Source organism: Daphnia magna, linkage group LG1 (assembly GCF_020631705.1).
Source record: "Daphnia magna isolate NIES linkage group LG1, ASM2063170v1.1, whole genome shotgun sequence".
Lineage (NCBI taxonomy): Eukaryota > Metazoa > Arthropoda > Branchiopoda > Diplostraca > Daphniidae > Daphnia > Daphnia magna.
This window is the reverse complement of record NC_059182.1, coordinates 763,607-777,290: the sequence shown is the minus strand read 5'-3', so window position 1 is coordinate 777,290 and position 13,684 is coordinate 763,607. Positions and strand designations below refer to the sequence as shown.

The 13,684-nt window shown below is 40.0% G+C and overlaps 3 protein-coding genes across 11 annotated transcripts in view; all 3 read right to left on the bottom strand.

The window, feature by feature from the left end:
- Nucleotides 1-229: 229 nt before the first annotated feature.
- Nucleotides 230-2,211, bottom strand: LOC123476789 (probable GPI-anchored adhesin-like protein PGA18). Its single transcript, XM_045179493.1, has 5 exons — nt 2,202-2,211; nt 2,032-2,117; nt 773-1,367; nt 572-704; nt 230-476 (listed from the first exon to the last, which is right to left on the bottom strand). The coding sequence occupies exons 1-5, from the start codon at nt 2,209-2,211 to the stop codon at nt 377-379; spliced, it is 924 nt and encodes a 307-aa protein (XP_045035428.1). The 3' UTR covers nt 230-376.
- Nucleotides 2,194-13,684, bottom strand: part of LOC116933765 — a 62,177-nt gene continuing 50,686 nt past the window's right edge. Inside the window, exons 1-16 of one of the 9 annotated variants that reach the window (XM_045175706.1) lie at nt 8,833-9,166; nt 8,615-8,751; nt 8,508-8,549; nt 6,984-7,326; nt 6,402-6,883; nt 6,189-6,341; nt 5,918-6,131; nt 5,358-5,848; nt 5,131-5,262; nt 4,844-5,064; nt 4,511-4,669; nt 3,821-4,105; nt 3,563-3,729; nt 2,836-2,998; nt 2,576-2,698; nt 2,194-2,460 (exon numbers count right to left, since the gene is read on the bottom strand). In XM_045175706.1, coding sequence (XP_045031641.1) covers nt 2,302-2,460; nt 2,576-2,698; nt 2,836-2,998; nt 3,563-3,729; nt 3,821-4,105; nt 4,511-4,669; nt 4,844-5,064; nt 5,131-5,262; nt 5,358-5,848; nt 5,918-6,131; nt 6,189-6,341; nt 6,402-6,883; nt 6,984-7,306 — 3,072 coding nt within the window. In that variant the 5' untranslated portion in view covers nt 7,307-7,326; nt 8,508-8,549; nt 8,615-8,751; nt 8,833-9,166 and the 3' untranslated portion in view covers nt 2,194-2,301. Of the gene's footprint in view, nt 2,461-2,575; nt 2,699-2,835; nt 2,999-3,562; nt 3,730-3,820; nt 4,106-4,510; nt 4,670-4,843; nt 5,065-5,130; nt 5,263-5,357; nt 5,849-5,917; nt 6,132-6,188; nt 6,342-6,401; nt 6,884-6,983; nt 8,752-8,832; nt 9,167-13,684 lie in introns of those variants that run through there. The other 8 variants (XM_045175709.1, XM_045175698.1, XM_045175703.1 and 5 more) reach the window with 8 other exon arrangements.
- Nucleotides 9,892-12,559, bottom strand: LOC116936000. Its single transcript, XM_045175719.1, has 2 exons — nt 12,401-12,559; nt 9,892-12,324 (listed from the first exon to the last, which is right to left on the bottom strand). The coding sequence occupies exons 1-2, from the start codon at nt 12,425-12,427 to the stop codon at nt 10,036-10,038; spliced, it is 2,316 nt and encodes a 771-aa protein (XP_045031654.1). The 5' UTR covers nt 12,428-12,559; the 3' UTR covers nt 9,892-10,035.

The following is a 13,684-nucleotide window of genomic DNA, read 5'->3' as shown; positions in this document are numbered from 1 at the left end:
AGAAACTCGTTTCCTGGATTGTCGGAAATGCTTGGTTCATTTTCATTTGATAAGGAATTTCCCTTCCTTCAACGCAAATCTGATTTTCTCCTCCAATTTTTCAAAAATAATTCACCACTCACCTGAAACTTTTTCAGCAAAAGAAAACGCTTACCCGAAAAACAGAGTAAACACAAACGATGGTAGCAAAATAAAACAAAAACAAAACAAAATACCGTCATGCAACATCTTTGATAATGACAAGCGTTTCGTCTTTAATTGGTCGTTGATGATCACTCAACACCGTCGACACCTATACACTACATTGATCCTGAACAAAAACTATTTTTAAAAAATTTTATAATGCTATTCTTTGTTTATAACGTGGATTGGTTCATCATTTGTCAGGTTTGACTGTCGTATTCCGGCTGCTCGATGTCGTGTTTGATCGTTTCTCCAACGTCGTTGTTGTCGTTTTTATTCCGTTAGTTCGTTGTCTACCTCGCCATAGCAGAATTAAGTAAAAATTGAGAGAATTGAAATTGAGAAATAGAATGAAAAATGCTATTCAAATTAAATGAAAATGAATTACGATGTTGTTGTTTTTTTCGTTGTGGTCGTCTTGGACGCCTTCTCCGCAGCTGCGGCTGCAATTCTCTGATCCATGCGGATTTTATAGCGGCCCGAACCCACTGCAACTGGTGTCACTTTGATTCCGCTCACGGCTGCGAAAGAAAACGAATCAAACATTCGGTTATTAAAACAATAAAATGTTTCACAATAACAAACATACCCGAAGCATCATCCTGTTTGACTGATGCGGAATTCCTACTCTTGTAGGACGAGTTGGTTACTAGACGGTTCGTCCTATTAGCCAGAGGTGTTCCTCCACCGCCGGAAGCGCTGACCAAAGTCTTGCGATCAGCCTGAGCGGCTGGAGATTTCCTGGCGGAACATGTCGGGGTCTTGGCGGATGAAGCTGCAGTTGCGGAGCGGAGCGTACTGCCACTGCTCGACGTCCGCACGCTCCTCTTTCTCACTTCCGTTGACTGGTTGACCGGCTGGAGCGTGCGTGGAGGTCGAACAGGTGCCGCAACGGGTGCGGAATGAACGCTTTTGCTTCCGCCGGATCTGTTGGCCGATGTCGATGCTTTCGCCGGATCGCCAGTTGATTTTGAGCTACCGCTGCCATTGGAGCGGCGTCGGAGTCCAGACGTTGAGCTGGTAGATGGCGAAGCGGATGCGCTGGATCGATGATTTGCCCCCCTCGATTGAGAACTACTAGCCCCGCATCGACTTCTGCTGGGCGGCGTTCTCGTCGAAGACTTGACCGAAACATGAGGAAGAACGACGCATGGAATAATTGCGTCAACAGGCCGAAGACGAAGCTATCGCAGAGGAAAGAAGAAGAATCTTGGAGCAACACGCTCCGCTTTTGATTGGTTTCTTGCCACCTGGTCTGTTCCGGAACATGGCAGAAATGAGTTCACTAGCCGAAAACTTCCAGGCCCAGTTCCGCCGGCACGTCACGACTCAAGACAATCCAGATTTATGGTAAAATGGCAATTATTCTGATTTACATTCCAGAAAATAGCAATGGCTGTGTGACAGTTTATACATAAAGAATTGAAAAATTATTTTTTCAGTCTGTCTGCTTTTGCCCTTGGTGAGAGAAAATGGTTTTTTATGGAACAAATTGACAGGGTTTCCTGATTCGACAAGGTTTTTTTTCCTTTTTTTACGTTATTAAATAATTTCAATGTGACATAATATCTAGAAGGCTACGTTTTGCATTGACAGTTGCAACGTTATCCGAATTTTTAAAAATTCTGGAAAAAGGAAGAAAAAAGCCATTACAATTATGAAATTTTAGTTACGACGGTAGCAGGTAGGCGTAAGAACGGCACGTGTTCACCATAAAACGATGGTCACGTCCTTAACTAAACAGGAATCTTGTAGGGTAGACAAACGAGAAGAAGTTGAAAAAGGCAAATGAAAAAGCATCTCGTAGGTCGTAGACAATGCGAAACAAAAAAAGAAACTTAAATTTACTGATGGAGATAGAATACGCAGTTTTCCACCAATCGCAATGCTTGTGAAATTTTCCTTCTCTTGCAATCGGTGAGATTCTTTCACCTCTAAATGAAAATCATATCAAATCTAGACGCACGATGCAGTGAAAACAATCAGAATGCAAAAATCAAACACGTTGCGTGAAGTACCCCAGTACATTTGGATAACAATATCATTGAAGCATGTTTTATTTCGAAAATATTAAATGGTTGTCTTTTGCAGGACATCCTGTTTTTCACTAGTTTCGATTTAGGGAAATGACCCCTTTAGGCGTTTTGGAGGACTAACTTCTTCCCTATCGGCGTCCACGTCTTCATCGTCGTCCTCGTCATCGGATTCTGTTGATATTTCACTGCTCGAATCAGAAATGTTACTTTCTTTGAACGCGAATTCAAATAAGCGGATGCCCTACATTGAAAGAAAATGGTTCGCACGAGCATAAATTGTGTGACATGGTCAAATAGTAAAATAATCGTCAGGTTGAATTATTTGAAATCCGTGGATCGAAGCAGATATCACTTACCTCATAATAATAATTGACTAAAAGTTTATTCTCGTAAAGGTTTGTAGATTTTGTGGTGAAAAATGATACATTCCTTGCCCTCTTTTTTATATCCATGTTGACTTTGTATATTTGTACCCAGTCCTGAAAAGCATAAAGTGGAAGAGAAAATAAAATTTTGTTTAAAGTTAAAAGAATTTTTGTAACTTTAAGCGCGTAGCATTGTTTGATTATGTTAAAGCATGGCTAAAACAATGATTTTGTTAATAGTTTTTTCTCACCTCCGCTGACCAAATCATTAATGTCTCAAGGCTTACGGCTGCAAGAAATCGACCGTCCGATGAAAAGGCGACCGTTTCTATGTATTTCTCATGGGAAAGACGTCGCGGCTGTTGTTCGCTTTCCAGAGGATTCCAAATAAAAACGCCGTTTTGTAGCGATGCACTAAATGACAAAAAGAAACCCATCAGAGAGTACCAAAACTGAAAACAAAAACATCGGACAAGGATTTTACACCAATTCACAAAGCGTTTTTTTTTTTTTATTAAAAAATGCCTATCCCCTAGTACGGACACCTTTTTAATTGCGGACATTTCCCTTCCTTGAGCTGCTTACTTTTCTTTGTTGATATTTAAATTTGGCAGATGGTAGACCAGCTGGAAAGTCTGTCAGGTTCCTTTACAGGACTAACAGGGAAACGCATTGGATTCGCCAATTCATTCGTTTGACTTTTTCCTTTAATTTATTTTCCTGTCGTTTTTTTTCATGTACGCCTTTCGCTTGGCATCCGCTATTGAATGACACTGCGTTCGTTAAATTTCAAGTTGAATTTACAAATTTCAGAAAAAAAAGTGTTCGAATCCCCGCCCCCGTGGCTAATAGTTTTTAATTCAGTCGCAACGATTCATCGGGTGATTCACGTTGAAAAGAATAGACGCGCACTTTCAAAAGGCCTTCGGTCAATCAAACAATTTGGTAGAACTTGAATTTAAGTTTTAAATGACTTACTAAGCAAAAGTGAAGTTTATGGCTGATTTCCTTGCCATTTCGATTCCGCCCTTTTCTTCCCCATTTCCTGTGCACAAGCGCCAAGCAAATTTTTTAACCCCATCCTCCTCCTCCTCCTCCTCCTCCTCCAAGTTATAAATTGGCTTGTCGTGGTCCATAGACCAAATCTGCCAAGAAGAAAAGAGACAAATCGAATAGGAAAAACCAAATTCAATTTCCTCAATTTCATTCCATTACGTCAATAAACAAATTATTTACATTGATCATTGATTCATTGATCCGCTTCTTATTACCACTGGCCAAATATTGGGTCCTTTCATTCCACTCCAGATGACGACAACTCATTCCATGTCTGAATTCTTTCACGAGTCGAGTTGTTGTCAAATTGTTTTCCTCCATTTCAAAAATTTTGATCATTTCATAAAAAGAAGAGACGGCGATTCGATTTTCAGAGATCCACTTCACAGCCGAAACGCGTTTACATTTAATTGTGGTGATCACGTCGCCAATGGATGAATCACATACGAAAACATGATTTTTGTCCTGGATGAAGAATGGAGAAGAAAAAGAAAATAAATTGGCCAAACGTAAAAATAAATTGACGAATAATGGGCATAAAAAGGCGCAGTTTTGACTTTGCTGAACTGACATCTCCGCACGTTCACTTTATGTAAATGGAGAATTCAATTTTGAATTTGAGGAATGAATCGTTAATTTCAAACATCAAATCTAAATGCTTTGACTGTAACAGTTTCTTTTTGACCCATTCAGAATAGCGACGATGTTAATGAAAGTATCCAATAAACTTCAACTCTTTTTGAATGGCGTCGTCAAGTAAATTTTAAGCATTTCGCAAAAAATAAATAAATAAAGTAAAGGACAGATATCTGACATGAAGATGAACCCAAGTTTGTTGATGGGCCAATCAAAATTGACATCGTAACTTACCATTTGACAAACAGCAAATAAGTTGGGCCTGGTTGGATTCCAATTTACTCTATCGATCCAAGCCGAAAATTCCTTTTGAAAGAGGATTTCGCACTCTGGGTAACTCCATACGACGAGAGTTTTGTCAATAAATCCAGCAGCTAGTTGTGTCCCGTTAATCTAATTCAAGATTTCACGTTATATTTTCTCTTAGTTGTACGGATAAATTATTTCTGTCTGTCCGTGATTTCGTTATACATTTATCCGTAACAACCAGATCAAATTCAGATGTTGTTGGGGGACTATGTTTCCGTACGAAATCAGGGATAAAAAGTCAGTCCATTATTGACTTACATTCCACTCAAGCGTACAATAACACTCAAACTTTAGAGGTTGAAATGGGATTTCTTTCTTCTTTCTCCAATTGGAAAACGGAATAGCCAAATTTTCGGCAGTGTAAAATATTAACTTTTCCTCATTGGCACATGCAAGAATCAGTTCAGTGGGGTGGGAACTGATGCTGTACTTCCCACCTAACGACACATCAACGAGCCTCAATTGACATTTGCTTTTGTCTAAAAAAAGAAATAAAAGAATCGTCAAAATCAATTCATTTTCAAATGAAACGATTGAGTTTTTACCCATCCCGTACAATACAGCGGCTAGTTGTTTTATAACCTCAGGCAATCCGATTCTTTCTTTTTCTTCAAATTGAATCATATCCTCAATCAAACGAACAAGGATTCTTCCGTTTACGTCGTCTGCCGCCAAATCTTTTTCAAACATTTTAATTCAGTAAATTTTAGATAAAAAGTGAAATCTTTGCTAAATTAAATGACGTAAAGAAATATCTATCGGAATGACCTACTTTGCTTGTAGCTGACGAGTTCCTCAGGTTTGTTTAGCGAAATATTGGCTGGAACAATGGCTTGATATTTCCCAAACGGATGTTTGCCACGCGTCAGGAAATAGAAAAATACACATCCGGATGAAAACGTGTCACTTTTGATTGTTCCATCTGGCAGATTGACTGGCAAGTTTTCAGGGTCACTTAAAACCTTAAGTCTTTCAGGTGCCAACCATAACAGAGTTCCTCTAATTTCGCTCTGCGAAAAAATATCTTCCCGAGTTTTCTTAACAAACGACAAATCAGAGACTTTCATTTGAACGGGCGACGTCATTGAAATGAGGATGTTTTCCGGTTTAATATCGCGATGCACCAAATTTCTCGAGTGGATGTAATGCAATCCATTGGCGATTTGATAAAGGACCAATTCGTCTGGTGGCAATTCCGGTCCGCTGTATTTCTTTTCGCAATAATCCGTCAATGTCCCGCCACACAATTCCAAAACCAGATGCCTGTCCAGAGGTTTCAACATATTGTTTAATTCCAATAAATTTGAAAATGAAATTAGATGGCCATTTTACGTGAATCTATTGTCGGCCGAATCAGCGACGTCCAAGAGTTTCACTACGTTTAAGTGATTCAATTCTATGTGCGTATTCATTTCTCTTTGAATAATTTCTTTTTCAGCTGTGGTCGTCGTCATTTGTTTGACTGCAACGGGATCGCCGTTAAATTTCCCTTCGAACACTTGTCCAAAAGAACCTTTGCCAAGTTGTTTGCCAGTGTTGACTTGGACTGCAAATTTAAGCAAAAAATTAATGACATTTTAGAAAATGATTACTTAGACTATACACGAAACGGAAATTCTTGACTTGCGTGAAAGGGCTTTTTTGAATTCCTTTTTGGCTATGTGCAACCAATTGAATCCTTTTCCTGGGGGATTTATCATATTTTTGATGGGCTCGTACGCAAAGTGATAGTCACCAAAATAATTTTCATCCAATCCTCAATGAACAAAAAAAGACAATTTAAAGTCGTAAATGCGGCGAATGTATGCAAACTTACTTTCTAAATTGACTGGATTGTTTTTCTTGAGGTTTATCAAGATTGACTCAAAGTCATCACCAAAAAGATGTCGACCACGCTTTAGATAATAAAACAAAATGCATCCAGCTGCAATGACATCTTCGGTGGCGTTTTTGATGCCTTCCAGGGAGTCAGTTTCCTCTGACAGTGTCCAATACTTTCTCAGACAGAGTTCCATCTCAAAAGGTTTTTCTCCTTCTTTCATCTTCTGCGACAGCTGTTTGCTGTAACTGAATTTGCTCAATCCAAAATCTGAAATTTTCATGCGCACAGGAAGGGACTGGGCAGCAATGACGACGTTTAACGGATTTAAATCGCCATGTACGATTCCTTTGCCATGCAGATAGCTGACGCCGTTGGTAATTTGATAAAGAACTTGCGATTCGTTTGGCATCGGTCCATTGTACCGGCCATTGCAATATTCGTAAAACGTGGCACTGTACGGTTCCAGAGCAAAATACCTGGACCACAAATAAAAAATTAGATTACTTTATTTTTTACTGCTCATTCCTTAGCCATTAATGTGAATATAAATAAATAAATAAAAAATAAAATAAAAACCTCCATCCATTGGCCACGTCTTCCTCATAACCGAAAACTCGTAGGATATTATTGTGATTCAGGTTGCCCTTGACGAGCTTATCGGCCACATCTTTCCACCCATCAAGGCAGTCTTCATTTTTTATTCTTCTTATCGCAACTTCTTTTTTTAGATTAGGGGCCTTCAATTTCACGCGTTCTTTTTCAGCACCTGCATTTTCATTTTCCTTCCAATACCCGTCAAACAAGAAAAAACCTACACCGAAAATCTTTTTTTTGCAATCCAATCTTTTCCCCTTAAAGATAAAATCCTCCGCTGGTTCCGGTTGTTCAGCATCTGTCATCTTTTCAGAACTGGTAGATACTAAAGAGAAAAACGAAATTTAAAAAATGTCACTTCGTATTGTAATTACGAACCTCCTCCCCCATCTCCCTACTTTACAAAGAGGATAACGGCTGTTAATGTTGAAGAGGAGGTCCCAACTGCCCAACACGCAGGACTGTGGGGCAGTCCCTGCCACCATCAGCCGTGGTCCTGTTTTGCTTTAGACTACTTTACTTTACTTTACCCTCTCCCCTAAACAAGCTCGTCTTCAACCGGATAAATAGTGACAAGATGGTGGCAGTTGATATAGCAAAAATAATCAAGCAAGTTGTTGTTGAATCTTTAAAATCTTCAATTGTTTAGAAACTTGTTTGTTATTTATGTATCAATTACAACGCCATTGAAAATATGCCAAACTGAAACAATTGAAAAAAAACTCATGTTCTTATTAGATTCATAGAAACAAAAGTTTACCTAAATTGCTATGCATCAAATTCATACAAACGCAAAGATTTACCTGGTTACGAAGCTGTGGTAATTACTTTAGTTCCCTTTGATAGATTTAACTAAAGTGACGCGACCAATGCCCCGTTTCACTTTTATTGTTTATCGCAAGGTAGTGTAAATTCAGGTAGATAACGTTATCTTTTTCTCGTGTTAGTCTCGGCCTGCAAAACCATTAGGCAACCACTGAAAATAATAACTTGCTCCTTTTTTTCTTATGACTTACGGCTACAACATTTTTCTTAATAAATTGACAAAAGTTTCCTTTCCACCCATTTCAATTCAATTTTGTTTTAGTCGTTCTAACAGGAAAACATCAAACCGGTGATTTAGGTATCAACGTACTACTTTTTACAAAACGCCACAAAATCTCGTAAAATATCTAATAGCAAAAACGAGACACGATCATGAGATTCTGGAATACAAATAAGACATTTCCATTGTCTTGTTTGTTTTGCGATAGGGCACTATAAGATAAAAAGATTCGTTGATAACTTATACCTACTACATTGAAAAGGAGAATTTTAATTGTAGCTGCAACTAATGTCCACCCAAATGTATTACTATTACCCCCAAAACAAGTTTATAGGTTGAATTTTAAAACTGAAAAAACACTAAAAAAAGGTCATTTCTAGCAAGTGTTTTTTTTCTCCTCACATGCACGATGATGAGAAGTCCCACATAATTTAGCAAAACCAAGGAGAGAAATTCTTTACCTTTCCTGGGGCATGCGGACAGGGGGCTGGTGTCGGGAGGGGCTGGTATTTAAAATTCACTAGCAATAAAATAAAAAAATCAAGAACAAGTGTGACGCTCTGCTTACTGTCTGTTGTCCCTTAATTCTTAGAATTTAGAGACAATACATTTTCCAATTCAGCTTCTCTGCATCGTTCACTCTCATTCGTCCTCAAAACGACTCTTACTAGCGTTAACTACAATTACATCCCGTGAAAAGTTTGCCTGAAAATAGAACACAAAAAGAAGTTTTAAACCGTTCTCGCAAATACAACATACGTTCAGTTGTTAAGAAATTAGACTTACTTTGAAACGCCATCAAGTATACACTAAACGGGCACCTTGACAAAGGATGCAACACGTTGGCGCTTACGGCAGCGTCCGACTTTTCATTTGACAGTCCAAGCAACTCTTTCAGGAAACAGCGAAAATGGGGCACAACAGTTCGAGGAGCTTGATCGTGTTACCAAGATTTCCAACGTGAAAACGATGGTTCCTGCTATTGTCAATCCCTTTTTCCATCTTATTTTCACACCATCGTTGTCCTAACTTATTATGTAACACAAACATTTCTTCCTAACCGCCCCCGTTTCCTGTAGAACCTTCCCTGCACGATTCACAATTCTGACCAGTGTGTCCACGGATCGGGGTTGTCAAATCCCAGAAATTTTCCCGAAATAAAAAAAAAATTCCGAAATGAAATATCCCGGAATTTTAAAAAGATCCCGCCAATTGTTAAAGAAATCCTAAATAAATTCACACGTTTTTTTTTTATAAATTTTTATTATAGAAGTAATCTTAATTTTGAAGAATATTTTTTCCCCTAAATTCCCACCAAGAAATGATTTATCCCGATATTTTCCGTTTTCCCATTTCATTCTCCGTTTACTTCAAATATCCCAAAATTTTGGATTTTCCCTGAAGAGTGGACACACTGATTCTAACTGACGTAAAGTAGAACAACGGAAAGCTGAAAATGTTTCCTTTCCACGACGCTAAAGATTCCACAGCTGCAGGTAATGTGCAAGGACAAGGGTGCGACTAGAGGATGGACGATCATTTTAATGAAGGCTAGGATATAGAAGGTCACAAACACCAGTACCACCCGTACAATTGATTAATCACACGTTTTTTCATCTGATTTTTTTTTTTAATCAGATATTATACTCGATTGAGCGCCTTCAGCAACTTACCCCTAGGCCCGTGCTCCTTTTGGCGAAGATCATATCGATGGTTGATTAATGGTTTGTGGTAATACGTTGGGCTTGCCATTTGGAGCAAGCGAAAGGGTTTGCAATGACCAAAAACTTTCGCATCGTCGACTGAAATTCGAAAAAAAACACGTTAAAGACAAGATCGAGCGACTTGGCTGCAGTACTTGTAATAATGACAAGACATCTCACAAAAAAACAAAAACACTTTCTGCTTAAACTAAATGGAATCATAGCATACAATTAGACGGGGCCATATACATTTACAGGCACACGGTTATAGATAAAATTCCAGACACTACATCTGAGAATTTTGTTTTCGTATCATCCTGACTCTCTTCGTCATCTGCATTAACGGTAGTTCCTCAGACTCCTTGGAGACGGGATTAAATGTCATCGAATGCAAAGCTTCGTCGTCGGGCAAGATATCCATTTGCAAAGATCCTGTAGCTGGAACAGCGGTTTCATCGATCAAAACCAAAGTCAAGTCGTCTTTTTCTCCAGACTCGCTGGAAACTGGATCCAACGTTGTCGTTCTTGGGGCTTCATCGCTGACATCTACGTCATGCACATCTTCAACGATCAGCGTGACGGCTGCCATCGGTGCAACTGGAACATCTACAATGTCATCGCGTTCGTCAGAATGTCTGGAAATTTCGCTCAAAGGAACAGCCATGTCGACAGGGACGGAAATGATGGCCGGCTGCTGAACCGACAGTTGTTCACCAGTCTTTCCTAATTCCTTCAGAACATCTTCCAGGGACAAGTCTTCGGCAGAGTGTCTGGAAATCGGCGTGGCAGTTGTTGTCGTTCTGCGACGACTACCTCGACCTCTGTTAACTGATGTAGTACCAGTTGACATTACCTTATTCGGACTGTTCAAAGTTATTTGTTGCAATGCAACATTAGCAGCCTTAATTTTGCTAAAATCATTAGCTAATAAAAAGCTGTCGTCCTCAACTGAATCTACGAGTACTGGAACGCGAGCTGTTGTCGATCTCACACGGCTGAATCGATTCCTGTTAATAGGAGTTTCGCTTTTTGGTGAGACGACTTCCTGTCCAACTGGAGCGGCTGTCGTTGTCCTGAATCGGCTGAAACGACTTCCCATTAGTGGACTGCGAGTCGTTGGTACAATAATAAGATCTTCCAGGGATACATCGTTCTGTTCAACGGAATCTCTCAAAACCGGAACACGGACAGTTGTCGATCTGAGTCGGCTGAATCGATTACCGGAAACCGAAGCATCACGGGACGTCGTTTGGGTCTCTTTAACAATTCCAGTTTGCTGTTCGTCAGAGGCTCTGGGCATGGAGCTCTTGACTTGATTCAATCGTATACGATTTACTCGATTCCTGGGTACTTGATTGATGGGTGTCGCTGATTGGAATCGACCTCGTCCTTTTGAGACAACAGGAGACCGAGTTACAGCTGGGGCCATTGTCGACGTTGTCACAGGAACGGTCCAGTCGTCTTGCTCATCAGATTGCTGGGAAATTAAGGTAGTCATGGCTGCATTGCTAACTTGATCAGTCAGCACCTGTGCTCCGTCTTGAGTTACAGCCAATTTTTCTACTCGTTCAAAGTCCATTTGCTCATCAGATTGAGTGGTTAATTGGACGACAGTGGCCGTTGTTTCGATTGCATCGTTGGTCGGCTCAGGTGCTACGGTAGTTCTGTCCGTAACGAAAACATCGTCTTGCTCATCAGATTGCAGAGAAACAGGAATTGTTGGCATTGCTGTAGTTCCGATTTCCTCAGTGCTAGCTGTTTCCACTTCTGTAACTGCCATAGTTGTTGTTGGGATATCAAAAGTCGTCTTCTCCAAGTCCTCCAATGAAATGTCGACCTTCTCCGTAGAATCTACAGGTGTTGTGGCCGCTAAAGTGCTAGGTGAAATTGAATCAAGTGAGCTTTTCATTTGGATTCTGCCTCTGGTCAAAGGTGCCGATAGGGCTCCATTTAACACAGGTTTGGCTACAACAATCAAATCCTCCAAAGATACATCGTTCTTCTCAGTAGAACCTCTAGAAACCGAGTTGACACGATTAAAACGGCCTCGGACCGGCGAACTTGTTTGTTCTGGTCCCGGTGCAGCTGCTGATTTTAGTGCCAAAACAACTGCGTCATCATCGTCTTGTTCCAAAGAATCTCTTCTAACGGATGTTGGGACAGCAGTTGTCGTCCGGAAACGATTAAATCGATTAGCAGCCATTGGATTGCGATTGACCACCGGCTTTGTCAAAACAAGGGCAATGTCATCGTTTTCCAGAGAATCTACTGAAATGGGTCTCGGGGTAGTAGATGTCCTCATTATTGTTTTAGCAATGGCCGGTTTGATGTTCAGCTCTTCCAGAGAAACATCCTGCTCAAGAGAATCTCTCAACACCACGTTACTGCGGACGGTGGTCGATCGGACGCGATTAATTCGTGGTCTTCGAACAGAAACCTCTGCAACATTCGCTAACGTCTTCATGTGGAACTTGATCTTACCCCTCGACGTCGTTTGGCTACGGTTTACAACCGATGCGTCTTCGGCATTGGCATCCGTGAAACTGGGCGCGATTAGCATGGCTCCGACAAGACACTGTTTTGAAAAATGCGTAAAATGTTTAAGTTCAAATCGAGAATTCCCCGAATTTCTACACATTTGATTTGCATACCATTAAAATGCTGTTGAACAGACGCATGATGATTGTGTTATAGTAGTTGTCACTCTAGCAAAAACTGAAAGAATAACGCTAGTGTCCGCAGGTGGACCACCTATATACGCGATTTGCTGGAACACACGATACGCTGAGAAATGAAATAAATCAAAAAGACCTTGGGCTACTACGAGGCTATTTGCCACGTCGGTTTGCTTTTACTCTCCACAACAATTTAAAAGAACCATGACTTGGGCATCCAATTCGAAATCTATTTTTTCTTTTACTTTATGACATGTTTTTTTTTAAGGATTACGTATAATGAAGAAGTTGCCGTAAGGACATTAAAAAGAGCAAACGAGTTACGTAGACCTTCTTTTTTCCTTCCAAAATGAACAGTCGTGGACGAACTTGACACCGTTCGGTATCCAACAAAACGAGACAAGTCGGTGTGCGTGTTGAACGCTACCTGTTTTTCGGTAATTGTTTGATCGACCCACTTGACACTTGGCCCCATAATTTCATGCTAAACTCGTGTGCAATTTGCGTGAGTAAATACTTTACCCAATTATACAATGGCGAGTGCTGAGTGTTCTAATTATCATTTTAAAAATCTCTGGCCTGCATATCATTTCACAGTGGCCTATACGCTAGGCTATACTCTTTATACAAAAGGAGTAATAGGCTAGCTATCGAAAAGGAAATCAGCCGGTACACACGACACCAGCCCCCCTTTACTTGAAAAATTTTAAAAAGGGGGCTGGTGTCGTGTAGCACGACACCAGCCCCCCATAACTTCAACGAATTTTACAAGGGGGGGGCTGTTGTCGGGGTGGGGCTAGTGTCGGGGGGGCTGGTGTCGGGGGTCCAATGTCACATTCCCGTCACTGGCACGAAATGTACTTGATTTTCGCATTAATCTTAATTTTACTGTCAAACATATGACAGTTCAATATGGAAGTGATTGCCATGGTGATTGCACTGCTCATCTCAAATAAATTGTTTTAAGATCAAACGACGACAATTTAATTATTATTATTATATTATAAATTAGGGCTGCAAACAATGGCGAATCGACCAGCCAAAATGTAAACAATCTACGTTCATTTACGAGACGCAAACGTAACTGCTCCAAAGAACAAATTCCGCATTATATATTAATAATGTGGAACTGTCTAGCAGAAGTGGAAAGTTAAAAACTTTCAGAAATTCTTGGACCATTTTTATTTTTTTTTAAATTATACAAACAATTTTAAATTAAAATCCAAAAAATAAACTTTACATAAAAATTAATTCTACGCA

What these genes read in the sequence shown, in the direction of transcription:
- LOC123476789 (XM_045179493.1), bottom strand. An exon ending in CAAACAGGATGATGCTTCGG is followed by an intron (nt 705 to 772) that starts GTATGTTTGTTA and finishes TTTCTTTCGCAG; the next exon opens with CCGTGAGCGGAATCAAAGTG. An exon ending in ACGAAAAAAACAACAACATC is followed by an intron (nt 477 to 571) that starts GTAATTCATTTT and finishes ATGGCGAGGTAG; the next exon opens with ACAACGAACTAACGGAATAA.
- LOC116936000 (XM_045175719.1), bottom strand. Translation starts at nt 12,427, where the DNA reads ATGCGTCTGTTCAACAGCATTTTAATG. An exon ending in TGTTCAACAGCATTTTAATG is followed by an intron (nt 12,325 to 12,400) that starts GTATGCAAATCA and finishes TTTTCAAAACAG; the next exon opens with TGTCTTGTCGGAGCCATGCT.